This window comes from Epinephelus moara, chromosome 17 (assembly GCF_006386435.1).
Source record: "Epinephelus moara isolate mb chromosome 17, YSFRI_EMoa_1.0, whole genome shotgun sequence".
Taxonomy (NCBI): Eukaryota; Metazoa; Chordata; class Actinopteri; order Perciformes; family Serranidae; genus Epinephelus; species Epinephelus moara.
The window spans coordinates 7,172,722-7,199,862 of record NC_065522.1 but is presented as its reverse complement, the minus strand read 5'-3'; the positions used below and the strand labels follow the sequence as shown (position 1 = coordinate 7,199,862).

Here is a 27,141-nt window from a genome sequence, read left to right as displayed (position 1 = left end):
CATGCACTAATACCACACACAAACACACCTTGACAGTAACTCCAGGGTCTCCTCCATGTCTGGCAACGGTTAGTTTTAAGGAGCCACAGTTTTCAAAGCACTGGTACAAAGAGGGTTCAAACTCCATCCTGATGGTGTGAGGGTCGTCCTCCTGGGCCTGGGTCTCATGGCTGCTCACCACCTGCGAAAAATTCATGGGAAAAAATGTCAAGGACAGTGTGTTTTTTAGCCTTGAATAATGAAGATGAGGGAAGACTGTGCGTCTCACCTTGCGAGCCTGGTCGGCAGCGTGCTTCTTCAGGATGTTGCCAGCTCCGATCATCATCCTGGTTGCCTGGATACGGTAGAATGCTCTGCTCTTTTGCTGCTGCATCAGGACCTGATCAACAAAAACAAATCAAGGACAAATCAATAACAAAGTGTTCTATTGTATTCATCATGTTAATCTATACCTTACTGCGCTTTTTCCAGATTAGTCTTTCTTTAAGAAAAGCTTTCACTCTTAAACTGACAGCTGCAATCTACAGCTTAAGCTGTGAATCTCTCTAGGGAATTTTTTTTTACATCTCTTCAGGGATGTTAGAGGTCAAAGGTCAGCTGCAGAGTCATTGAGGACACTTCAAAAGATAGGATGCTTGAGGTTTGAACCTAAATACTGCACTATCTCTTTTGTTTGTGGGGTTGGAACTTCACTCCCGCATTAAAAAGCTGTAACTGCACTTCTAAACAGAGACAGACAAAATAAATGAATACATAATTAGAATCACGCTGACAATGAATGACTTTGCATTGTAGCTGTCTCCCTAAGTATTAACCTTTTTGAAACGCACAAGACTGTAGTTGCTGACTTTCTTAGCTGCAAACTTTGGATCTAATGGGCCTTATCAATCTATAAGTAATGATTTCAATGAAAATGTATGGCTGAATACCAATTTAATATCCTAACGATCCACCAAATAGAAAATGAACAAATTGGCCACTGTATTTGAGGAGATCATTAGATTAAATGTGGCCTCAGAGCTGGGAACACAGTGATTTATAAATTCAGGGGAAGCGAGCCGGCAATTTCATTTCAGAATCCTCATAAAATCTGCATCTCTTTGGAGGGACAGAAGCAGTGATTGTTAGTTTAGTTAAAAACTTGATGTGGTTTTGCTGAGCAAGCTGGCCGAAGTTGATGAAAGTCCAATTCCACCACGGGGGACCCTTATTTTATTTTTTTTTAATATAATGATTCATTATGAGCACAAGAACCTTAATTTACCCAGCTGAGATTAATCTCCAGGGCAGCTGTCATTTTTATTTACAGCACGCGGCTGAGGGAGTAGCTGCAGGGGGGAGGGAGGCTTGAATGCAAACAAACATCTGGAAGTTACCCAGTGCACCTTGAGGTGCCTGCCAAAGTCCTTTCCTTCCCTCCTTCGCTCCAAAAAAAAACCAAAGACCGAGACCGAGATATGACTTGGAGAGGAGGCAAGGGAAGGAAGAGGGGAAAGCAGAGAAAGGGAGAGCAGCAGAGGCTTGGACAGCTTCTACAGTTCAGCATTAAAGGATGAAAACGGATAAAGCAGAGGAATCCTTAATGTGCCAGCTTTATTTCTTCTCATAAACATTTTTAAGCAAGTGTGAGTAAATCTCTCAACAGAGACGTGTGTGTGTGAGACAGCAATCTAGTAGCAGCTTCTTTCTTATGACCAGGGATGAGAAGATTAACCGACTAGTCGATTAATCTCTATGTGACGCACTGACTATCGAAACTCAGCTAATCAAATGCCAAATTTAACCAAAAGTTAAATTTAGGACAAAGCACACATTTTTTCATGGCTTCTAAATATCAATGAACAAATTGTAGATCTAAAATTCCCCCAAAAAATCTTAACTCGAGGTCCACCTGCTGGCTTTTTACAAACTTTAAACCACATCTCACGGTCTTTCTTGTAAATGAACTCACTGTGACAGATGAAGCTGTTAGCTAAAAAAAAAAGGTAACCTTGCAGTGGACCTTGTGTTACAAATTTTTTGTCAACTGTGAACTTTCACGCTCACATACCTAATGTTCTTATAACTTACCGGGCAAAAAATCACCTGGATGCCAGAGGGGTTGCATGTTTTAGTGCTGTCAATCGAGCCAAATGGCACCTTCCACTCTGCAGACTAGTGGTTTTACCAGCACATAACATTAGATGAAAAAACTGTATTTCCCTCTGTATCTGTTGATGTGTGTGAGAGAGACTGTGTGGCTGTCTAATACTCAGCCGGGACTTTAATTAACATCTGCAGCCTATAATAATCATAATAATAATAATACATTTTATTTGGAGGCGCCTTTCATGTCACCCAAGGTCGCCTTACAGAGCGTAGAGGATAAAAGACATCGTTAAAACAAAACATCAACATAAAAACAACTGTAACTTATAACTTTATATTTGGTGTGTGTGCATAGTTGGGTTTCTATTTTATAGAAATAAATGAGCACTACAAAAGACAAATAAGGATTATTTTAATTAAATTTACTGAGGCAGTTACAGTAGGCGTAAGTCTTATTAATTTGTTAAACAGCTCAGAAGTTGCTCTGAAACATTTTGAGACGTTCTCTGTATAACGGCTATGTGCTGTCCTACCTGCTATCACCAAAAACACCTCGTTCACAACTGGATGTGTCACAGCGTCATCTCCAACACAAAGTCACCCTCAGAGGAGTCACACTTGAAATGTGTATGAGTAATGTTATTTTTCATTTTGTTTCTAAACGGAAAAAGATCTTTAGAAGGAGAACTTTAAGAAACAAAGTCGAGATGGAGACAGGGGAAACTAATTGGAAGAAAGTGTTACATCCAGTCATATTCATAAGTGTACACACCACTGATATACTTTTAAGTTTTTGTATTGCATATGTCTTGGAGTAGCTTGACATTTTGCTGAATACAGTAAGCTTATTTGCTTTTTTGCCAAGAGTTAGAGAAGAAGCTCGATACCACTTTGATGCCTGTGCATTCATGCTACAATTCATATACTCCTTGGATGGTCCCATTTCCCTGAGTTGGCCTGAAGTTGTTCTTTCAACTTCTGTGTTTGTGAATTTTTAAGTTGTACAATGGAAACAACAGGGATGCTACAAAGAAGATGTGTTGAATTTTATTGCTCAGAGCATTTTACGTCCCAGGGAAGATTCATGTTGCTATATATTACAGTGTTTTTTTCCCAGACTTGTTGCTGCACCAGCCTGTATTCCCAAAATCCACTAAGATATTGCTTTACCTTTGCTGACGGGGTTAATGCTAATAAATAACTTTTCTAACTAATCTAGGTCACACTACATGGACAACAACTAATAATTACAGCCTAATACCTTATTACTAATTACATGTGAGCAAAATTTAATATGCCATACGTGAATGAATAAAAAAGTTCTGAACATCAACCAAACATTTGTAATGTGTCATTAACTCAGCAGGTTGTGTACCATAATTTTGACTTTTTGCGTCATTCCAATTTGTGGGCGTTCATGGGAACTCATTTTTCTGATTATTCCAACACCACATGAATGCAGGTTAAGTATTCTATTGAGCTAGAGCCAGGAAGTGATTATCTTAGCATAGCTTAGCATAGCTTAGCTTAGCTTAGTTTAGCTTAGCTTAGCTTAGCTTCGCATAAAGACTGAAGGCAGAGCACAACAGTTAGCTTGACTAACTCCAAAAGTCAAAAATATGCCCATTAGCACCTCTAAAGCTCAGTAATGGACACATGTCTTATTTGTATAATCCATAGAAACATAAAAGATTAAATTTTGTGGCTTTAGATGGAGTTACATGCTGAAGCATTTGCTTTTTTTTTTCTCCTTTGCAACAAGCAGTTAATAGTCTCCCAGTCGCCTCCCAGTTCTAGCTCCATACTTAATGCAAACATGAGAGTGGTATCGATATTCTCAATAGAGTATTGGCAAAAAAGCAAAATGTCACACTATGCTTCAAAAGTGGGACCAAGTCTTGTTTCAAGTCACAAGTAAGTCTCAACATTCAAGATCCACGTCAAGTCTCAAGTCAAGACAGGCAATTCTTGGGACAAGTCCCAAGACCTAAACTTTGAGTCTTAAAAAAGGTCAAAATGTGCTCTTCAATAAAAGTAATGTCAATATTAAATCAACAAAATAATTTTTTAAAATTGCGTTTATTTGTTCAAACAAGTTTGTGAAAAAGTTATTTAGCTGATAAGCTAATGTTAGCTAAGCATTAGCTCTCTGTGTTAATATTAGCCTCAACTTGCTATACTTTGATACTTTGTGCAACCTCACATGTCAGTCAGAGCTGGAAATTGTTCTGTCTCCATCTGTAAAAATAAGTACGGAATATCACCAAACTTACACAGCTATTGTGTTTGTGTGTTTGCGTGTGTGTGCATGTGTGTGTTTTTGTGCATGTGTGTGTGCACACTCCCTTACCTGATAATTAGCCATCTCAATCAGTTGCTCCATGTCTTTATCTGGGTGCCTCTGCTTCAGGTCCTTCAGCGTCCTCGCCATGTCCCTTCTGGCCTCGTCCTCTTCATCCTTAGCTCCTCCCTCTTCCATCAACCCTCCATCCATCCCACTGTGACAGTTTAATGCCATCTGTCCGTCCAGCTCCAGCATGTCCATCTTGGTGAAACCCCCCGGACCCAGTGCTCCTCCGGCCATACCCATCCCTCCATCGTTCCCTCCCTCAGTTTCAATGATGATGCCTCGGTTCTTGTCAGCACGGTAACGCTTTCGGACGTACTTGTAAAAGAGGAGGCGACGGTCGGCCACCCAGGCCTGGACCACACAGAGGGGGAAGAAGAGGAAGGTCAACACCGCCTCCCATACCTAGAGGAGAGAGGAGACAGAGTTAACAGCTTCCTTTTTCTTTCCTTCCCAACTTCCTCCTTTTCTCCCAAACTTTCCTCAGGTAACAGCTTCCATTTCTGTCTATCTCACCTCCACCTCTCCAGGGGAAGAGACACTCAGAATCAGATAAAGCCAGATGTAGGCGAAGATACTCCAGGCCGCCGTGACGAAGAACACCCGAAGGTGTTTGATTTTGCGCGTCTCTCCGTCGGGAACCACGTACACACAGAGGGCGATGATGACGAACATGTTGAAGGCAGCACTGCCCACGATGGTGCTGGGACCCAGAGAGCCTGCCTCGAAACCGTGACCGCACACCTATGGTGGGGTGAAAATCAGATTACCGTGTTCCCATTACATTCTGTATCAGTTAATCTAATGTGTAACCACCTAGCTCATATTGTGCTCACCTCAATAACAGACAGCAGTATCTCGGGGGCACTAGAACCCAGAGCCATTAGAGTCAGATTAGAAACGGTCTCATTCCAGATTCTGACCGTGGCGGTGGTGGTCTCACCGTTCGGCCTCTTTATAGTGATTTCCTTCTCTTGGGATGTTATGACCTGGAGAGGAGAGGAGAGGAGAGGAGAGGAGAGGAGACGAGACACCAAAAGGCCAGAAAATGAAAGGAAATAAATAGCAAGAAGAGGAAAGGAAAGGAAAGATGAGACAAGAAAAGAAAAGAAAAGAAGAGAAAAGAAGAGAAGAGAAGAGAAGAGAAGAGAAGAGGATGCAACAAAAGGAAATGAGAGGAAAGTGATAAGGAAAGAAAAGCAATTTAAATATTTTATGAGATGATGCCACAGAGCTGTCAAACATGAGTCAAATTAAATTAGATCCATTGTATTTCCCCAAACTGATGATGGCTGGTGATAGCTGTCATGACTTCTATATTTAACTGCATTAATCTACTAAGAAGTCCTGCAACATCATGAGGAGAAACTCATAACAGAATGTCTCAACAGTACAATAAGTGTGCAGTCATCCATTTCTTGCCTACCTCTATAGAAGACATGAATCGGTCCGCTATGATGCTCATTCCCAGGAACATATAGATGAGTGCTACGAAGTAAACAATGGCCCGTGCCACTTTGTCCCCTACAGAGGGGTTCTGAGGGTTCCACACGGGTAATACCACTCCTGAAATGTAAAAAAAGAAAATAATCAAATCGAGTTTTGCAGCAAAGAATCACAAGAAATAACAATTTGTGTGATAACCTCAATGATCTCTCCCTCTCTAATCTTGTACAGTCTGCCACTGGCATATTCTAAAAAGCTCAGTGACGGCACAACTTGATTAAGGATTATAATAAGTGGGAGATTTTCCATATGGTCCCATTCGTCTTCATAAAACTTATCAAAATGGATCAATGCGCTCTAGTTCCAGGGCAGTAAATTGGCACAATCGGCTGATAACTCACCGTTTTGTTTTGTTTTTCTTGCCCAGGAGGCGATGAAACACTGTCACCTTCGTATGGTGTGGTGTTCCTGCCGCGGGTGTGTTATGAATATTCTGCTGACGTTGTTCAACTTTAACTATGCATTAGCACCTGGCAACTGGCAAATAAATCTCTCTCTGTTATTTGCAGAGCCTCTGGACAGGTCGCACAGCATGAGCTGGCAAAATGTACTGCAATAAATGCCAGGAGGTTATTTATAGGCTATTTTAGAAATTAAGGACTCTTTAGACTAATATACTGGTACCACATGAGAGATATGCAATAAACCATATGTAGTTAAGCTGTGATGTAACTCCAATCTATGTTACTATATGATATTATAAAGAAAACTTATATACTTAAAATGTCATTATGATTCACCATAGAATATACATTAAGGTGTTTATTTTAGTTCAAATTTCTGGTCTGGAAATGTATGCAAAAAGCACATATTTTATTAGATAATGTCTCATTTGCATATTTAAACATAAAAATTCAAGAAAACTTGTAATAAAAAAATAATTATTTTAATGCACACAATCAACTGGGAACAGTCATGTCCATTTGTTACAAAGTTTACCCTTAGTTTTAATCTAAGTATTCAACAGAGGAAGTTTTAAGTAATGGTCACACGAGTGGATGCAGGTGAGTGACGAGGCGATGTTTGTGCTGAATGTGGGCAGTGGATGGAAAAGGAGAGCTAGCTTGCCAATAAATACTGCAAAATATGATGTTATTGGTACCTTTTCCATTTTCTTACATTCCATGCCTGTCTCCTGACTCACTGTCAGTCAGGCAGCATTTATAATGTGGGGCAGTTTGTATTTTTCATGGCTACAATCATACATTATTGGGTTGTTAGACACATATATATACTTCTTTGCTACTGGTTGAGGCTGTGACTTTGTAAAGTTTACCAAAGTTGAACTCCACAATGCAAAGACGTACTGGCTATTCCTCCCTTCTGCTCACATTAAATGAAAGCGGAAGGGGGGTAAATACTCACCAATGTTAATTTCACTCATGTGTGACCTTGCCCTTGTGGTGATATCTGGTTAAATGTTTTACCGTATTCACCTGTTGTATCTCCCCTTTAGCTGACAGGCAAATATAGTGCTTGCACCAAAAAGCTAAATGGCTCTGTGCAAAATCATTGTTGAGACTTGGCTTTTACATCTGCAGGGTACTGAAGCTGAGTAAAATTATTAATGCAGTCAAGTCATATAGTTTAATGCATCTGCTGCCTCCATTGTAACAGGGGCATACAATCAATAATGAATTATATGCTTAATTGTTGTTTCTTAAAAAAGAGGAAATTGATTTCATTGAGTAAGCCACTTCAGAGATGAAACGCTGTAACCACCACTGGTAAACTTCACTGATCTAAAGCATCATTATGTTGAGCTGTGACAAAGGCTGGTGACATCAATAGCTTACATGGCTGGTACGTGGAAAAGTAGAGGCTTAACCCTTTTCCCTACTTAACCCTTTCAGTAAGCCGCACCTCCTGTAAGAGTTAAGAGAAGAAATCTATCCCATGTTAATCCCTCTCTGTGTGCATTAAACCACAGACCAACCCACCTTCTTGACAGGGGTCTCCACTGGCTGAGCAGTTTTTCTCATGTGAGCCTGCGTGCACCGATCCAGGACACGACAGCAGGAGAAAGGCGGAGAGGAGGAAGAAGAGGAGGGTTGAGGAGAGGCGGGATGGGTGGAGGGAAGTAAGAGGGGATGGAGGCAGAGACATGGCTGCTGGAGCCATTTCTGCTGATGCGGCCGGGCCTTCACTGGACTCTACTGAGTTCTAATGGGTCAGCGCAGCGTGGAGTGACGTCCAAATCCTTGAGGTAGACAAAGAAAAGGTAGAGACAGAAGGAGAGCTGTTATTGAACCATTGAGTGAACTACTTCTGTTAGTTAATTGTATTCACTATAAAAAAACATCTTAAATCAACTCAACGGCTTTTAATTAAAGCATGTAGGAAGTAGTAAAACTTGAGGTTAATAGCGCAGGCTGAGAAAAAGCATCCCTGGTGAGACAAACCCGAAACAACATTCCTCATTTTTAATAGAACTCAATAGAAAGTGGTTGTTAACTGCTTCATGGTGGATTAAGAACAGATAGAACAAAATAAAGAAGCGATAAAAGCAATAATGAAAGGTCATTACATAAAAGAAAGGCCACGAGTAAAGTCTGTAAAAATGCTCTAAATGATGATACACCTGTAGCCAGCATCTGTAATAAAGGTAAAATAATAAAGTCTATAATAAAGCTGAAGTAGATATAGCTGCCCTGGGTTCTTCCAAAAAAAAAAAAAAAAGAAATCAATCACCTCTTGTTTTTAATCTGGATGCTACAACAGTCAATAGGAGGCTCTTTTTAAGCTGCACCGCAGAGCAGACAGTAGATGCACATTTGTAATGTGGACTTTAGAACTTTACATTGTTTTTTAATCTAGACTTTGTGATAGAAATCTTCCAAAGCACCGCAGGCTATAAATGGGCTCATACAAGGACGGCTTTGTGCCCGGCCTTTCATCCCTTAAATGTGAACGCAGAACTCTTAGAATCACTTGTGATGACGGATAAACACTGGGCTGATGTAATCTAGGCAAACGTTTGGTTTTATTATTCAGGGACGAGCACATTGAAGCTAACCAGAGTCAGGGCCCCCTCCGCTACACTCATCACTATGAATTTTAGTGGTGATAAGTTTTCACATAAAAGCACTTCCACTGTGCACTAAACTTCTCCGCTCAGCATGTCCAATATATTCATGATTACAACAAAATGTAGTGAATTTGTTGATTTATGTTTTTACAGATGAACTATACAGTGGATACAGTGTGAATCTGGATGCAGATCTTCCTGGTAGGTTGCTAAAGGTGCATTGTTCACATTTTTAAACAAGCAATGGGTCAAATGATTATGTGTAGTGTGAAAGAGGTTGTTTGTACTGACAAACCCACAGATAAATATCCCTGGATAATTATTCCTCTTTGCTGCACAGACTTAACTTGGCCCAACACTTTGCTGTTTTGATTCAGTCCCACCACTCTTGTAAGCATTCCAGCTGCATCAGTTCGCTGTTTTTAGTGGAAAAGCTCTAATAAACCAGCACATTCTCATTCCCAACTTGTCAAATACTGCCGCTTTGTGATGCTGCCAGACGGCACCAGTTTGTAACATGGCTGGCAACAATGTAATACAACGTTTCCCATGTGAAGGTTGAGCCAGCCAATGATGTGTTTTTTCTAAACCTAACCATGTCCGAAAAAGACTGCATGCATCTAACAAGTGAAAGGCATTTTGAATAGACATAGCGCTTGTAAGAAGTGTGAATTGACACGCCATCGCAGAACATCAACAACAGATGCAGAGGGTGTTTAAGTGTTTAATAAACAACAAATCGTAATTGCCAGAATAAATGTAGGCATTGCCCGTTTCTGCAAGTGAGACATGTTACATTTGTATGTTCCATATGTAGCAGACATGTTGACATTTTCAATATCATGTTGCGAGAACACTAAGGTTCATCTGTGATAAGGTTTAGGCCCAAAAAAACACTTAGTAAGGGTTGGGAAAACATCATGCTTTGATGTAAAATGGTTTTGTCACAAACACAGCTGGACATGTCTTAACTTCTGTTGGTCTCAAACTGTGGTCTGATGCTGTCTGCTGCATTTTGCCTACAGTAGATGACATGCCATCCACCATCTCCTCACACACAGAGATGTAATCTGAACTACGCCATACACTTGAAATGTACAATATCCATGTTTTGCAGAAAGGTACAATGGCAACATTTTACTCTGGCGACTGGGCTGGTACATCACCTGCCTCATACAAAACAGCAGTCAAAGTTAACGACTAGCTGGTGAACACTGGAGCATTCAGCAGCTAAAGAGCAACATACTTCTCTTAGGAGTTGGTGGAGACCAAAAACAGAGCTAAAAGGAGAGCAAATGCTGGACATTCACCAGGTGGCCAACAACAAGATTTAAAATGAATGCTAACATTGCTAGGTGTCTGCTGGATGTGTAAATAGGCAACTGCTTGATTACACCTTTCCCAACTTGATAAGGCGTCATTAATGTGTCTGCAGCCCAAAGAAGTGCTCAAAAAATCAATTCAATTTGGGTGCTAATGTCTTTCAATCTTCAAAGCCACAGAGAAAGTGCTGACTGAGAGGTTAAACTCAGGGCAAAAGACTCCCGCAGTCTCTCTGCTACTGCTCATAAATCTTTTGGTGTGAGTGCACTGTGAAGGCCGAATGTTCAAACTTTGATGACTGTTTCAACTCAAGGCATTCTCTCATGTGTACAGCATGAACATGCTATTTAGCACAAACTGCAGCATTAAAAGTAGGTGGACAAACTGAATTTCCCTAGAGGAAATAATGGCCTTGAAGAAGTCTTTCATGTGTAAATTTGTACACACAAGCCCTTATAGACCAGAGCATGTGTGTGTGCAGCCGGCTGGAGATGCTGTACTTTGCTGCAGATTTCATGCTGCCCCACAGTGTTTGGCAGTGAACATTAGCTGAGCTGAGAACAAGCAGTCGACAGCAGAGATACGACGGCAATATGTTTCCATGAAGAGGAAGCAGAGTGGCTTTTCAGTTTTGCCACAGTTAATATGTTGAGAGTGAAAACAGACCAAAAAAAAAAGGGATGAGACCCATTTGAACTGGCAGTGTAAGGTCAAATCAGTGCAAACATGTACTCAGAGAGGAACAGAAACATGTACACACACAGAGCAAAGAGACAAATACACAAACACAAACTGTGTTAGTCTTGTAGTGCCGAAGTTGCTGACCTTGTACTCATATACTCACACACACATACTCAGGGTTCGTCAGCCTTGGGCGAAAAATTGCTGACCCTGTCTTCGCACAAACACATACGCGCGCTCACACACACCAACACACACACAACCACCGTTAGTCATCTGTCGTGACATTAGCGGGGAGTTGCTGACCCTGTCTTCATCTATCTTCCAGGGTCTCGCTGCTCTGACAACAACCTGTCACTTCAATACTTGACTCGCTTCTCTCCGCCGCAGTCTATCCTGCTACTGCTCCCCTCCACTCCCTTACTCTCTCTCTTCTTTTTTTCTTCCGTTTTTTATTTCCAGTCAGAAATTAGACTTCACTCCTGTATGACAGATTGCTGTAAGGTTTTCGCTGTGAGTGTTAGAAGTGGATTTTTTTTCCCTCTTTTTAATAATGAGAGGAAGTTGAACTTTCACGTCTCAGCTGCAAGTTTAAAAAATATCTTCCCCAAATCTCTCAGTATGAAAATGAATTTTTACAACTTCACAGACCTTAACCCTCAGCAGGGGTCCGGGGCAAATATAATCTACAAGTGCATTAGTTTTGATTAGTCATGAACTTGATTAAAGGAACACTTCACCCTCCAAATGACCATTTGTATTTCAATTACTCACCCCGCATTACGCTGAATTTGTGACGAAAACTTTTTTTTTCTCACATGCCTCTGGTGATTGAAGAATCCAAAAACTGAGAAAGTTCTTTCTGAAGTCATAGGGGTCTGCATTTAACAACAGAACAACTATATCAAACATCTGCTTACAAACTTTCACACAACTTGTGCAGTATAATCCAAGTCTCATTTATCTAGTTGCATGCTCAGTATTTCCCAAACAGTCAGCCCATTATGGCGCGGAACTGAACTGAAGGTGAAAGTTATCTACGCTCTCTTCAAAACCAGACCCCATTAACAAAAACAATAATTTTGCCTCGCTAAACACGGGAGCTGCTGGACTTCTGCTGCCTCGATTGGTTAGTTTGTTTGCGTTATTGTGTGACTTTGGTGATTTTGATCTTACCCTTTCAAACACAATTATTTCAGTTCATCAAGAATTTTTTCAACTTTCGGATTCTTCATTCGCTGGAGGCACACAAGGTAAGATGGGATACGTAATTAATATGCAAATGGTCATGTGGAGGGTGTAGTGTTCCTTTAAGAAGTCACTGGTTGAGAAATATGCACAGTTTAAGTACAAGATGAAATTAAATAATTAAGACTTTAAATTTTTATTTGAATCCCCTACCTATCTGTAGGATGTGGTCACCTCTGACCATATGGGGGCAGATGTTCTTCAAGTAATGAATGGATTCAGCAAAATGAACTCAACTCAGGGTCCATATACTTGCTTGTTCTTGAGCTCTCAACTGTACACACCGTCCTCATCGGCCGTTTGAGTTTGCTCATTTGCTCTCAGATCCATGAAAAGTTTGAACATCTTCAGTTTCGTGACAAATTGGCAAACTTAATCTGGTGATTAAGGCTGAGTGGTATGGTTGAGAACTCTGGAAAAAGCCAGTAAGTGGACCTTGAGTTGAGGTACTCAAGGTTAAGAATCCATTGTCATGTTCATAGTAATATATAGAGTGAAAATTAGTTAGAGCTTGGTGATTTAGAACTTAAAATCAATTATCTACTTTGCTTGAATGTCATCATTATAATCATAACCATAATCATCACTCTGTACAAACTCAACAGCGAGACACTGATGATGCTCAAAACTCCCCCCAGATTACCCCACTTCCCCTATTCTCCACACTCGATTCATCAGTGTCGCTCAACCTTCTGTCTCTCCTCTCTTCGTCGTTTACCTGCTTCATTAAATCTCCCATTCCCCCCCCCCCTCAATCTTCCCCATCTTGTCCATCTCCACCTCCCTCTCAGCACCCTCTTCTGTGAGGCTCCCACCACTTCTTTCCGTCTATCTGCCCAAGTTAATGTCCTGTTGTTCTCTGTCTCTCTCTCCGCCTACACACACACTCACCACGTCTCAAGCACCTCTCCATTTCCACTGTTCTTGCCCACTTTCTGTTTCACACCTCCGATCCGTCCAGCATCATTGTTCCTTTTATTGTCACCCTCATCCCTAAACAAATATGTCCTGCTTTTAGTCTACATTGTGTACATTTGCTGACAGAAAAGTACACAATTATAATAAAAAGGGCTGCTCATCAAGGGGGAGTTGTACATAAATTAGTTGACGTTTCATTTTTGTAGTATGTAAATTTAACTGGATATTGACAACAAGTGATGGGGCGGGAGGATGACTGTAAATACACATGCAGCTGTGGCTGAATTTCAGCTTAAGAGCTCAGTTTTGTGTCAAGGTATTTGTAATTTCCATAGCTGCATTTGTGCTAAAAAAAGAAGAAGCTACTAGTCTTTTCATGGACTAAGTCTTTAATTTTCAGACCTGACTTAAGTGCAGCCCTTTTATTAAAAATATGCAAGGTTGCATGAATGAAAGAACAAATCAACACAAAAAGGAAAAAGTGGAAAGTTGCAGAATATTAGCTGAAAGGTGCTACACTGATTCATTAACACTCGAAAAAGATGGAAAATGCTTTTATCTTGTTAATTTATACATCCTAAGACAGTTGCACTCTTTGATGTTTGGAAGCAGTGACTTAAGGATTTACTGTAAGACACATTAATGCAGTAAACCTGTGAGACTACAGCAGATGAAAACACATCACAATTGTCTTCGTCTTTTATAAACCCAAATGGTGGCACTAGTCCAGAGCTCGAAATGACTTCTTAATCCTTGTGCATGTATGTGTGTGTTCATTATTTCCCCAAGGCTTCCCCTGGTAGAGCATCATTCACACCAACAGCTCACACACACCATGACCTGTCCTGACTTTTCCCAAGACTGACAGTGACGCTCACCCCATGTGGAGCATGTATGTAAATGCATGTATGCATTCGCATGCACAAACTGTACAAGCCATTGACATATCCAAAAAAAACCACACCTGTGCAAATGTGCTTTCAATCAAGCCAGCAGGTGTTCACACTGTGCATGTATGTGTGTAACGAGGCAGGTAATTTGATGATTAGATGATGCGTGTTTACGTTTTTGTAGGTGAAAGGCTGGAAGACGTTGATATAACACGGGGATAATGAGCTAAATGAAGAGAAAACAGGCTTTTACTGTCAGGGCAGGATTGCAAAATGTCTTAAAATAAAAGTCAGGGGGGGAAGACAGGCAATGATATTGTATCCTCCTAAAGTTTTCTGATACCATTTATGGTCAACATTTTTTCCTGCAATAGCCACTCAATGTATTGACATCCTGTAATTACCTCTTTAAATGGTAGTTTTAATTGTTGGTGGCGGAGTCCGCCATTCCCACACTAGATTTAAATTGCTGAGACACACACAGGGGATTTACAGGAAAACAATATATGCAATTTAGCTTTACTGTGTCACTCTCTTAATGGCGTATCTGAGCTGCATTAAGTGCTAATACAAACCAAACATGTGCTGCCGTTTCACATTAAAAGCATTCAGCTGGCTAATCATAGGATGGCTTTTATTGTGAAGTAGACACTGGAAACACCATGTATTTTTCACTGAGGTTCTATCACTCATCAAAAATGCATCCACAAGGCAAGAAAACACATTTTTTGACAGCAGATCAGCTTGAATATTGCATTATATTATCATCAAAATATGTTTGTATGGCAGCACTGTAAACTGATACACCTGCTGCTCTTCTGTTTCCAATTTGGACAAAGTTTCTGCTTCGACCAGTAAGTATAAGTTTCACCAAATCATCCAGAACTCAAAGGGATTATAACTTAGCAGCCCTGGGAATAAGACAGCAAAAAAATCACAGATATTAATGCAAATCTCTTATCCTCAAGCAATATAAAAGAAAGGACACCACAAGAAAAACAGTACTGACCAAACATAATGATCTGTCTGGAGAGGCAGAGGCTGAATAAAGTGGAACAACAATGTCTGCATCAAAAAGTGAATTTGGAAAATGTTAAGTATAGCATGTGCCAGAGGGCCTGGAGGATGAGATGAAGCCAGACAATGCACATATTCACACCCACTGTAGAGCACATCACACACGCACGCATGCACGCACGCACGCATGCACGCACGCACGCACGCACGCACGCACGCACGCACACACACAAGCTTTGACCCGACCCGTTTATTGAAAGCAGTAACAGCATTGACCATGGTTGTTGATTCATATCACATCAGCTGTGTTTCACTGCTCTGCCTGCTTTGGTGCCATGAATCACCACACACACACACACACACACACACACACACACACACAGTGCAGAGGGCTAATGTTGTACTTGTATTAGTCTACCCCACCTTTTCCTCTTTTCTCTCCATCCTCCCATCTTTTCACACTGCTAACACTGCCATAACAAGTAATATGACCTAATATTGAGCAACAAGAATAACTGAAGTGAGATCATATCTGTTTTCAGTGCAAAGCACCTGTGAGCCACAAAGGCGTAGGTAGTGTTTTGGTTTCTTTAATATCTCTTTGCCCTCAGGATAAAGAGATTTTATATAACTACAGCACAATATTGGTTGGACCTGGATTTATATAGTCTGTTAGGACCACAAGTTTTCTTTAATTGCTTTTAATTGCTGTCTCTAGTCAGTTTCTTGGTTTTGTAGCACTTTAATGTGCCCCATATTCTTCATCTTTAAAGGCGCTGATCTCCCCGTCTGATCTCTCAAATGCTGCACTACTGGGCAACTTCTGAGTCTTGAATCATGGCGAGGACGGCACCAGGCTGCCATTTGGAGGTTCCATTCCCAATGAATGGTCGTGAACAGGGAGTTAGAGTGGATTCAAATGATTGACTTGAAAGCACAAATAGAAGATAAGATAGAACTTTATTTATCTTGAAGGAAATTGTTGTGCAGTTGGCTCCCACAATATTTCAGACCATCATGAGTGCACCCTGGTAGATCTTTGTCTTTATTTAAATCAGACCCGTCTGAACTATGCACTTTCTCTCTCCCTGTTTATCACCATCTCCTCCATCTTCCTGTCCCCATCTGTCCCTCTACAGTATCTTCTAACCCCTCCTTCTCTTCATCCCTTCCTTCTCCCATGACTCCACCTTTTCCTCTCTCCTCCATTTATCTCTTCCTCCATTTTTCCCTCCATCTCTAACGAAGTTATTATCTCTCCTCCACAGAGAGTGAAGGGGAACAAGATGAAGCCAGCGTGACTGATCTTGGTCATATCTTTTGTGTGCGCACATGTGCGTATGTGTTTCTTGTTCCCTGCAACTTTGCTGGTGTTGTGCTGTGTGTGACGATTTGCTGGGTGTGAGCATTTGCATGGTTATGTGCATGCGTGACTGATCTTTGGCTGCAGCCGTNTGCAACAGAGAGAGAGAAGGGGGGAGGAGGGGGTGGGGAGAAGAGGAGAGAAAGGTAGTGAGAAAAAGAAATGAAAGCACTGAGGAAAAACCCAAGAAAGGCAGGGAGGAGCTGCACAAAGATAAAGAAAGAGGTGGAGAAAGAGAGGCAGTGCGTGAGTGTGTGTGACTCTGGGATTACAGCTATTGAGCGGCTGAGGAGCTGATGAGATGCGTAATTAGGCAGATTTAAGGGCGATAGCGAACGCGCCCCACTGGGCCGTGGATACAGCTGTCCAAGCATGTTAGAGAGTGCTGCGAAGTGCTGCCCATACTCCGGAGCACAGTGCAGATTTAAGGCGAAGGCGAACGCAACCCAGTGGAACGAAAAGGAAGACATCAGGGATGTAGCCTGGCTGTCCCCTCACGAATCTTGCACATGCATCAGTAAACTTTGAGTTTATGAAGTGCGTGTGGGCATGCGCAGGTCTAAGGATGATAGTGGATGCAATCTGCAGACAGACTGACAGCTGTTCACTACAGTCGCTGCATCTTTACTATGAGATGTTACACATATAGACTGAGCGTTTATGACAAAAAAGGCAGATTCCCATGAAAGATTCAGACATTTCAGACAGGTTTAAAGATTTATAGGTGCCAGTAAATGCATCCCACTGAGTCTAGACATTCCTGGAGGAAGCCATTTCGAAGTGTTGCACAAACTGTGGAGCACAGCACAGATTTACAGTGCTTGCAAACGCATCCTGCTGGAGCTTAGAGCAGCCTCTGATGCACCTGTCCCTTACTCTCCTTTCATCCTAGGAGGAAAGCCTGATGTAAGGTTGCTACACACTAGTCATGCTAAGTCACAAAAAAGTGCAAAATTTTTAATCATCATTCCTATGAGTGGGATATAATTGAATATACAGCATTTAAAGGTCCAGTGTGTAAGATGTAGGGCGGTTTAGGGGTTTAGTGGCATCTAACAATGTGGATTGCAGCTTGCAACCAGCGGAAACTTCTCCTGGTTAGAATTCCTTCACTGTTCATCGCTCAGGAGGTTTTTACCCGGGGCTGAATTATCCACAAACACAAATGGCCCTAACTAGAGCCAATGTTTGGTTTGTCCGCTCCGGGCTACTGTAGAAACATGATGGTGCAACATGGCAATCTGTGTAGCCAAGAACTCACTCTCTATGTAGATATAGACAGCTCATTCTAAAGTAACTACAACACTACAACTCTTATTTTCAGGTGATTACACACTAAAAGAAATATACTATTGTAGTAATATACTATACTACTACAATATATCCCCTTAAATCCTACACACTGGACCTTTAATATTCAGCAAAACTTTATGCAGTTTTTCCCCAAAGTTTATTGAAACTAACCAAAATACTTCAGTGAGTCGCAGGCTGTCAGCAGTGTGTGTATTTGTGTGTGAGTGTGTGGTCAGTACTCTGGTGGTCACTCAATGTTTCTCCCTACAGGACTGTGCTCAACATCGATCTGCCACAGAGCTCATCCATCACTCGGAGGACAAACACACACTCACACAGAGCACACTGCCACAAGATGCTTGCATATAACTGTAAACAAACAAACAAACACAAAACAGATATACAATCATGCATTTTTAACAAAACACATAGTTGTATCGAGCCTTTAGCCAAGGCCACAAAGGTTAAGCCTGAGAGGAAGACAGTGTAATGTGTATACCGCTTTTTCTTCCAAACTTATTCTGTCCCTTTCCCTCCTCAAAAACCTCTTCGTTTAAAAACACTTCCTGTTTTTGTCATGTGGCTGCAAAGAAGACAATTCATCTGCCTCAGAATCATTTACAAACAGAAGAAGAGGAGAAGGTGAAGTGAAGTTCACGGGTAGAGAGTAAAAGAGTCTTGCTGTTCTCTGCCCCCCAGAAGAGTCTGGCTTCTTCAACTACAGCATACAAATTTCACCACAGGGTATTAAGTCAGTGTGGGTTAATATTATCCTGCCTGAAGCAATGAAACTTCTACGCTCTCTTTATTTCCCTTTATGTCTAATTCTTTCTGTGTTTTAGTGGTTTTGTATCTACTACGAGGAAATCTAACCCTGTAAAATGCTGTTGCGTGTTTTTCATGGCGTATTAAAACTGTATGAGGATATGAGCCTCCAGCCAAAGTTCTCACTTCTCTCTCTCTCTCTGTTCGTGTCCCTTCATCAGCATGCTGCATAAACATGTGAAAGTTTGTGTGGGCGAGGACATCAGCCAAATGGGGTTAAGAGGGTTTTAATGGCCTGTGACATTAAAATAAGAGAAGATGATGCATGATATGATGAGGCTGGCTGTGTGTGTGTGTGCGGCTGTTTGCGTGTGTGTGTGTGTGTGTGTGTGTGTTTGAGTAAACTAGTGTGGAGGATACTTTTCTGAGGGGTAAGTGCAAGTGGCCAGGGGCATGAAAATCAGAGGACTCTGGAGGTGGAAATTAATTTGCTGGAATACTTATCTAAGGAAGAGTGCATAAATACGCCTGATTTTAGCCAGGAGCAGTGGTGGGCAGGCACGTGTGTGTGTATGTGTGTATAGGTGTGAGGAAATGTGTGTGTGTGTGTGTGTGTGTGTGTGTGTGTGTGTGTTTGTGGCTATTCAAGCAACATGCAAAGACTAATAATACACAGTTGTGTCTCAGGAAAACGCATTGTGTGTATTTTTAAGGACTTAAAAAAATATTGAGGTCACATCCGTCCTCTTTTTTCAATAATTTAAATGTGCTTGTTTACACCCATGTTCGCATGCTAGCAGTCTTCTTCTTCTTCCCTTGCGCTTGTTGAGTCATTGCTACGCTTGTTGGTTCGTTACTGCCTCAGCCAAATCGACGGGGACTACTCATAAAAACATTGCTCCGTACCACTACTCATGGTCAAAAACGCCACAGGGCGCCTTTAATTGGCTCTGGGAATGCATGTTAAGGAAGAGCACAATTAAAAGCACAGTAATCATTTAACCTTCAAGCCAAGGCTAGTGGTGGGAAACTCTAAGCACCTCACGATTAAATTCCAATTCAGAAGGCTGTGGTGCAATTATAAAGCAACTATCGATACATATTGATGCATCGAAGTTTTGTTTTTTCTTACCATGTGACTACTTGCTGCTTTTCAAACAGCATTTTTGTAATGATCCATGAATAGATAAATAAAACGATGAATACTTTCTTGTAGTGTGGCTCTTGTCCAGATCTTGTCCCTTCATTTTCATGGAGGCCAAAATGATTGCAAGAAGTAGTATAGTTTAGAGCACCTATTGTGTTTTACCATCCAATTGTTTTAGCCATAAAGAACGTACAGTCAAGTCTTTCAAATTTGTCTTTGGCAATCGCAATGACAAGAATTTGGGTTTTAGATTTTCAATTATTGACTATTCTGCAACAATCTTTTATCTTTAAAGCGATAATTGTGACGCTAAGCATTCATTTCTCCCCCACCTCTAACCAAGGTCACTGGAGAGTAAGAAAGTAAGGAGAAGTGAGTTAACCAGTGCAACACACCCTGTCCATTAGCAGCCTGACCTTTAGAATGATGGATATATTTTTAATAAAACCTAAAAATGACTCAAATAGAAGCTGACAGCTCAGTCACCATGTTGGCATTATCACTGATATAGCTCTGATTACATGTATATGAGCTGGTTTTGTCATCAGGAGGTGGATGGCGTGACAACTAGACGAGACAGCTGCCAAGCAGCAGACAACTGTTCGAGACCAACAACCAAGAAAACTGGTTGTTTTTTTAGTGAGTCATCAGCAGTATGTCCAGTCTTACTTTTGCTGCCAAAACCAGGCATTTTAAGCCAAACATGATCTTTCCCTAACCATAACCAAGTAGTTTTTGTGCCTAACATAACCACACATAACCACAGCATTGCTGAAATGTAAAGAGATTTAGTTTCAACATATCTGCTGAATAACATGGTTTGCAGAAACGCACAATGCCAACATTTATTCTGACGATTGGGTTAGTGTAGACTGCCATTGACCAAACTGGACACAACAAGGGTTCAAGTTACATCTGTGACAAAGGCTGGCCACCATTACACAAATGAGATTATGTGGATGTATATGTGTGTGTCACAGTCTGTGAGGGTGAAGAGTTTATCACTACAACTATCCCCCTCATCCCCCCCGGGCTTGTTTCAGAAGGATGATGCAAGTTTCTCTTTCTTTCTGGTTGTCCTCACTCTTTTCTCCTGTATTGTGTTTGCTCCCTCTTTTCTCTCTCTCTCTCTCCTTTCCCCTGCTTCATCTATCCTCTTTTGCAATCCCTATATGCCTTCACACATACTCCTTCTACCTTCTCCTCTAACTCAGATCTCTCCATCTCCCAACATCGTCTTGTCTTTCAGAGTCAAACCCCTTCACCCTCTTTCATACTGTCTTTCTGCCTTTTATCCAACCCTCTCTTTCTTCCTCCATCACTCCCTCCCTCTTGCCCTCTCTCTTGTGTGACAAATAACAGCAATCTTAATAAAAAGGCTAAAGAAAATCCCCTTGTCACTGAGAGCTTAGAGGGAAGAGAAAGGGAGAGACAGTGAGAGAGGCCATTTGCTTATACATGGGAGGAGGGGAATGGAGGGAGGAAAGGAGGAGAGGAAAAGAGAGGGAGGAAAAACAAATGCAAGAACAATAATTGGAAGCTGCATTAATCCCTCCTGATCTCTCTCTTATATCCCTGACTAGTGAAGCACACACACAGCATACCTGTCAAAGTGTACACACTTTATTCCTTCACATGTCACACACACGACTTTCCTCTGTACAAGCACTCTCTGTTCTTTAAACACACACTTTCTTACCTTTATCTTTTAACACACTCACAGTGTCACCCACGCTCTTCATGCTATACAGTGATAATAACTTTGGTATCCCATTAGTCACCGTGGTAACAGCATAGGGCCAATCATGTTCCTTAAGCCAGCCATTTTCCACACTCTCCTGCTTCCTGCTGTCACTTTGCAGTTTCTATATATGGACTGTTTCTATTTTCTCTTTTCCTCTCTGTCCATCTGTCCTTTCACTCTTTGCCTGTCACCCATGGATGGATTACTGAATGGGCAGAGCAGGCAGGGGCCCAAGGGTGGGTCACCTGGGTATCACATGCAAAACGACAAAATGACCACAAAAAGGTGCAAAACAAACACAAAGAGATGCAAAATAATTAAAGATACAAAATGACACGTAAAACAACAAGGAGATCCAAAATGACCACAAAGAGATACAAAATGACCAGAGGGAGACAGAAACGACAACAAAAAATGCCACCACAAAGAGACAAATTAAGCACAAAGAGACGTAAAACAACCACAAAAAAATGCAAAATGAGCACACAGACTCACAAAGACATAAAACAGCCATAAAAAGAGACACATGATGACAACAAAATGAGAGAAAAACAACAACAAAGAGATGCAAAACCACTACAAAGAGACAAAATGACCACATAGAGATGTAAGACAACAAGGACATGCAAAATGATAACAGAGGGAGACAAAATGACCACAAAGAGAGAGAAAACAACAATAAAAAGATGCAAAATGGTCACAAAGACAGAGAGACAACAACAAAAAGATGCAAAATGGTCACAAAGACGGAGAAAACAACAATAAAAAGATGCAAAATGACCACAAAGACAGAGAGACAACAACAAAAAGATGCAAAATGGTCACAAAAACAGAGAGACAACAACAAAAAGATGCAAAATGGTCACAAAGACGGAGAAAACAACAATAAAAAGATGCAAAATGACCACAAAAACAGAGAGACAACAACAAAAAGATGCAAAATGGTCACAAAGACGGAGAAAACAACAATAAAAAGATGCAAAATGACCACAAAGACAGAGAAAACAACAATAAAAAGACGCAAAATGACCACAAAGACAGAGAAAACAACAACAAAAAGATGCAAAATGGTCACAAAGACAGAGAAAACAACAATAAAAAGACCCAAAATGACCACAGAGAGAAAACAACAACAAAAAGATGCAAAATGGTCACAAAGACAGAGAGACAACAACAAAAAGATGCAAAATGGTCACAAAGACAGAGAAAACAACAACAAAAATATGTAAAATGACCACAAAGACAGAGAAACAACAGATTCAAATTAATCAAAGAGAGATACAAGTTGACCACAAAGTGAGAGAATATAACAACAAAAAGATGCATAGACAAAGAGACAAAGTAACCACAAAGGGACGTAAAACAACAACAAAGAGATGCAGAATGGCCACAAACACACACAAAATGACCACAAAGAGAGATGTAAAATGACCAGAATCCGAAACAAAAGGACTATAGCAGCAAAATGACCACAGAGAAAGAGAAAGCAACAACACAAAGATGCAGAACCACCACAGAGACAAAATGACCACAAAGAGATGTAAAACAACAACAAAAAGAAGCAAAATGACCACAAAGAGATTTAAAAAGCTGCATCCATAAAAATAGTTTGTTCATATTTGAGGTGGAAACATGTTTTCGTCATTGAAAAAAGAGCTGAAACAACTGGTCGATTAATATATAACTTGACTGACAGGAAATTATTCTGATAGTCGGTAGGTAGCCTATGTGACATATAAAGTGAACTGAAAACTCATGAAGCACATTTTCAACTGCAGTGTGACACAGCGACACACATCATTTTAGCACTAATGTTGAACAATGAGTTGGCCTGCACTTATCTCAAGTGCAGTGTAAAAGGAGCAAACCCGTCACGCAGTGTTACATTCAAATCAAAAAAGGGATGATTAGACAGGGGAAAAAAAACAGAATGAGAGTGGGGAGCAGAGAGTGAAGAGGCCCTGTGCTGTTGTGGCGTTACCACAGTGATTAATGGGATGGGAAAGTTATTATCATTATCATTAGGAGTATGAATAGAGTGGGTGATGCACTCAGTGCGTGCGTGTGTGTATGTGTGTGTGTGTCGGCCAGATGGGAGAAACCAGAGAGTAAGATTATTCATAGGGATTATTCATTAACTAAATCAATTAGATAAGAGGGTTTTCCTCATAAATTAGACTGTTAAGTGGAGATTACAATAACAAGCTCATGCAAACAGCCATGCACACACTGATGCACTGGATTCAGTGATATAAAGGGTGTTAGCGTGTCTGAAGTGTGTGTTTGATCATTTAGTCTGTAGATGGTCAAAATGGTTCAGGACATGCAATTCCTATTTTAAATTTGACTTGTGGGATAAAGATAAGGGGTTCATGTCGCGAAAAAGTCTGGATCAGGGAATCTAAGGGAAACACTCTCCGCAGAAAACACTGCTGTACACACTTTCTCTATTATCACTCCCCGAAAACCCTCCCAAATACCAAGATCCAAAACATGCATCTGCGCTCACAATCTGCCCAAACCCGCTAATAAAACCAGTGAAAGCGTCCGTGCTGTAATTGTGAGTGGGAGGGTAGCTCTATTCATGTATGCGAGTGTGTGAGTGGGTGGGCATATGAGCTGTGGGAGTGAGAGTGAGAGGAGAGGGAGTTGTGCTATTTTGCTGCTGCATAGACAATTAAAACACTCACACACACACACTAGTTGTACACAGTGTGAAGTAGTTGGAATGAACCTTTTACTGCCATTATGATGACGAGAATAGTCATTGTTCCTGCCAGGCTGAATAGCTGCTGGTTGGCTGTAACAGGTACACACACACACACACACACACACACACACACACACACACACGATCAGTTTATATCTACTTCACATGCACAGATGCAAACAATGACGGCATAATGCAAATGGATGTGGATGGACCCTTACTGTCAGTGTTGTAATGACTAGGACAGTTAAGCAATGAAGTTGGCAAGACTTTTAACAGGTACAATTAGCGCAGTTACACACACACACACACACACACACACACACACACTGTAGCACAGACTTAGCCACAGATGATCGAGGCTGGCGGTTAAATCCAGCTGGAGGACAGACTGCAAGGCTGGGAAGAAAGGGACAAAGACGGAGAGAGGGAGGGGAGGCGGCAGCGGCGAAAGAAAGAGGGGACAGAAAAGCAAGAGGGAGAGGAGAGAGATTTAGATTAGGAGGGGGAAATTTTTGTGGCTTGGCAGCGAATCAATTCACGGCATTACCAGCAGCGACGCCAGGGAGGCCTGGCAATCAACAGCTGAATGGACCTCGTTACCTCAAGGTCACACACCTACCTAGATACACACACACACACACACACAAATGGAACTAGACAGCAGTGTGAAAGATCGAGGACGTGGCACTATTTCACATGAATTCACTCAGAGTCATACTCAAATGTTCATATTTAAATGATGTCAACAGTCTCCTCTTTGGTATCACCACAATTTAAGTGGTATACTCTGCACTGTATCTTTATTGACTACTTGGAGAGCTCAGTGGAAGGATTAGCTGGCAACTTGTGTGAGCATTGATTAGAGAAGAGTGCAGGACTTAAATGAGACTCCTGCGCCCAAATACTGCTTTAAATCCCTGTGAGCTCTGAAATAGACACTTTAAAGATGCATCTAGATGTTCCTAATCCCAATTTACACATAGCTGTTAACTTGATTGCAAATCTGACTGTATCCATCTTGCACGTCCAACATGATTCAAATCTGTGTAGACCATGGATGTGTTAAAAGACCTGGATGCTGTGTTCCAAGATGGCGCTCAATCACCCCCCCAAGCTCCCCAAAAAACAAAACAATTTTTGAGGCTTTTGTGTTTTTCTCTCTTTTCTGGCTGAGCCGACTGACCTCCTGCTGACTTTTTAATTTCCCTCAAACCTGAAGGTTCAATTTGGTATGGTAAAAAAGTATAATTTCACAGCATTTGTAACAGTCAGAACAAATACATTTTCCAGGCAGGATCAAAACAACCTTATCCCAGGGCACTGCAGAATCCTCCTGTTGCTCACTTGGACTCATGTAATTACCAATATAAATAAAGGATGCCCTTTGTTTTTATAAGCCATTTTGGGCCAGGGAGTCATGTGACGTGCAATCTCCAAACTTATCAGCTATTAGTCTGACAAGGCTAAAGCTTCTGGGGGCAAGGGTCAATATTTTGGGCTGATCTGGTCTAGCCAGCAGATATCAAAGCCAATCATTTCATCCAATCTCTAAAAGCAGATATCTGCATATGAATGCAGATCAATTCAAAAATAAAGCTAATATAAAGCTTACTCCTCTTAAGATGATGGGTTTAAGATTACATTTCAGCCAATGCGTCCCTCTTCCCTGTGGGACTGCTGCTCAAACAGAATTAGTCGATACTGCTCAGCAGAGGTCGGAGTAAGTCATGTGTGCAAGTCACAAGCAAGTCTGAAGTCTTAACTTCAGACTTGTCAAAGTCTCCAGCAAATCCCAAGTGACTGTGATGAGAATCAAGCAAGACAAGTGCAGTCCCTGCTTTAAGTCAAGAAAGACAAGTCAAGTTATTGTTCAGGTCAAGCAAGTCACAAGTCATATGAAATTCTGATGATCTGGTCAAACGAAAGCTCTCTAGCTAGCTGTCTAACTAACTTGACTAGCCAATGAGCTAAAAAGACACAGTCATGTACCTTTCTTTGTCGGTTTTGTAGTGACGTACATTGGCAGCTTTATGTGCATTGCACTAGAAATCACCCAAATATGTTTCAAAAACAAAACCTAACTTCTCAATATCTAGAAAAGCAAATATTAAAAAAAAAAAGTCAAGTTCTTAAGTCGTCTGTTTTAACTCTAACTCAAGTCTCAGGTCATGTTGTCAAAGTCAAGTTAAGTCTTTTATCAGTGTCAAGCAAGTCTCATGTCCCCAGATTTGCGACTCAAGTCTGACTTAGATCCAGTCATTTGACTCAAACCCTAGAAATGGAAACCAGAACACTTCCAGTACGAAAATCTTGTCCCGTCGCCTACACACATTTGCAGATATCTATGAAGAGAGATTACATACAATTCGAACTATGGCCATTTCACCAAATCACTTCTGCAAAATCACCTTACAACCCAGTGCTGACCTCCTGTCTCCTACATTAAAGTCAGACATACTACGTGGCACATGCCTGTGGTCACACTACTTCCTACATTGGCACTGAACGTTGGCATGAGATGTGGTGTAATTTGTTGGGATACTGTGACAGGAGATCTCATTTCAGTGTAATTTCAGAGTCATTTCAGCCGCTATAACTGACATAGTCACACTTGAAAGGAGTACAAAATGCCATATTGGAGAGACAGATGCATTTACACCTTTTCAACATCTGGCTAGAATGCGTTTCAGATCGCTATCCATGTCTAATGCTTCTAACACTTATTTTTTATACATTGGGGAAGCTGTCCAAGACACATAAAAAGTCAATGGTGTGCTAAAGAAATGTGAGATAGAAGACACAGCTCTCCTCTGTGATGTGCTGAAGCTTGAGCCAGCTGACGGTTGCATCACTGTATAAACAGCAGGAGGCTCCCTGTTCTGACACCAGCACACACACACAAATGTATCCTTTCTCCTCTAGTAAAACCTTCTTTAAAAGACATTTCTGAAACATAAGCTCCATATTCTCAACTCACCCCTTGATACACCTTTGTCTGAAGGTAAAGGTTGGCAGAAGATCTGGCTATTTCCAAGACGCTTGGTGCAAAACCTCTTGGGGCTACAACTTT

The 27,141-nt window shown here is 41.1% G+C and overlaps 1 protein-coding gene across 3 annotated transcripts in view; it reads right to left on the bottom strand.

Moving 5' to 3' along the window:
* Positions 1-27,141, bottom strand: part of LOC126404221 (sodium/calcium exchanger 1-like) — a 130,589-nt gene that overhangs the window by 66,248 nt on the left and 37,200 nt on the right. For 2 of the 3 annotated variants that reach the window (XM_050067288.1, XM_050067287.1), the window contains exons 2-8: positions 7,882-8,141; positions 5,862-6,001; positions 5,272-5,424; positions 4,952-5,179; positions 4,439-4,840; positions 269-379; positions 29-181 (exon numbers count right to left, since the gene is read on the bottom strand). In XM_050067288.1, coding sequence (XP_049923245.1) covers positions 29-181; positions 269-379; positions 4,439-4,840; positions 4,952-5,179; positions 5,272-5,424; positions 5,862-6,001; positions 7,882-8,062 — 1,368 coding nt within the window. In that variant the 5' untranslated portion in view covers positions 8,063-8,141. Of the gene's footprint in view, positions 1-28; positions 182-268; positions 380-4,438; positions 4,841-4,951; positions 5,180-5,271; positions 5,425-5,861; positions 6,002-7,881; positions 8,142-24,092; positions 24,112-27,141 lie in introns of those variants that run through there. The other variant, XM_050067285.1, reaches the window with a different exon arrangement.